The sequence below is a fragment of the Diaphorina citri genome, unplaced genomic scaffold (assembly GCF_000475195.1).
Source record: "Diaphorina citri unplaced genomic scaffold, Diaci psyllid genome assembly version 1.1 scaffold54385, whole genome shotgun sequence".
Taxonomy (NCBI): domain Eukaryota; kingdom Metazoa; phylum Arthropoda; class Insecta; order Hemiptera; family Psyllidae; genus Diaphorina; species Diaphorina citri.
In genome coordinates, this window is record NW_007431691.1 from 9,537 (window position 1) to 10,501 (window position 965).

A 965-nucleotide genomic window follows, 5' to 3' on the forward strand; every position below is an offset into this window, starting at 1 on the left:
GGGAGGGGAGGGGGCGTGGAGATGGCAGAGGGAGGGGGAGTGGAGCTGGCAGAGGGAGGGGAAGTGGAGCTGGCAGGGGGAGGGGCAGAGGAGCTGGCAGAGGGAGGGGAGCTGGCAGAGGCAGAGGAGCGGGGAGGGGAAGGGCTGGTTTGGAGCAAGGAACAACAACGAAGTTTGGTTTGACAACCTTTTGTACAGCTGGAGTGACGACGAATTCGGGTTTGACCAAGGTTTCTACGGCTGTTTGCACGTTGAAGGAAGGTTTGACAATTGGTACTGGAGCTGGGGCAACAGTGAAGGATGGTTTAGCAATAACCTCTGGAGCTGGTACCACGGCGAATTCTGGTTTCTGGATGACTTCAGTGACCTCCTCAATGACAACAGTGGGTTGTGGCACAACTTCGACAACCTCTTCAACAATGAATTCAGGTTTGGTGATGAATTCTGGGACTTCTTCGACCAAGAAGGATGGTTTGGCCACGACAGAGACTGATTCTTCAATGTTGAAAGATGGCTTGGATAGTGTGACTGGAGCTGGTGCGACAACAAAGTTAGGCTTAGCGACTGGAGTAACAACTGGAGCAACGGTGAAGCTTGGCTTGTTGATCACTTCGGTGGTTTCAACAACGGAGAATTCTGGGACAGGGACGGTTTCAACAACATTCTGTACGATGAATTCAGGCTTGTTGATGACGGATGGAGCTGGAGCAATCACGAAGCTGGGTTTTGGCACTGGGATGTTTTGCTCTTCAATCAAGAAAGATGGCTTGGCCACTGGCACCACAGTTTCAGAGAAGACGAATTCTGGTTTGACAACAGCAGTTGGTGATGGCACAATGTTGAATTCTGGCTTGGCGACAACTGATGGGACTTCGGTGACAACGAACTCTGGCTTGGAAATCACTTCAGGTACAGTTTCAACCAAGAATTGAGGTACTGGGACTGGAGTTGGTACTGGAGCAACA

General features: G+C 51.2%; 1 protein-coding gene across 1 annotated transcript in view; it reads right to left on the bottom strand.

Moving 5' to 3' along the window:
- LOC103523909 (calphotin-like) overlaps positions 1-961 on the bottom strand; it is a gene marked incomplete at both ends in the record, with an annotated part of 10,491 nt that extends 9,530 nt beyond the window's left edge. The window contains one exon of the mRNA XM_026833154.1: positions 16-961. Within this exon, the coding sequence (XP_026688955.1) occupies positions 16-961 (946 nt within the window). The remainder of the gene's footprint in view (positions 1-15) is intronic.
- Between the last annotated feature and the right edge of the window lie 4 nt (positions 962-965).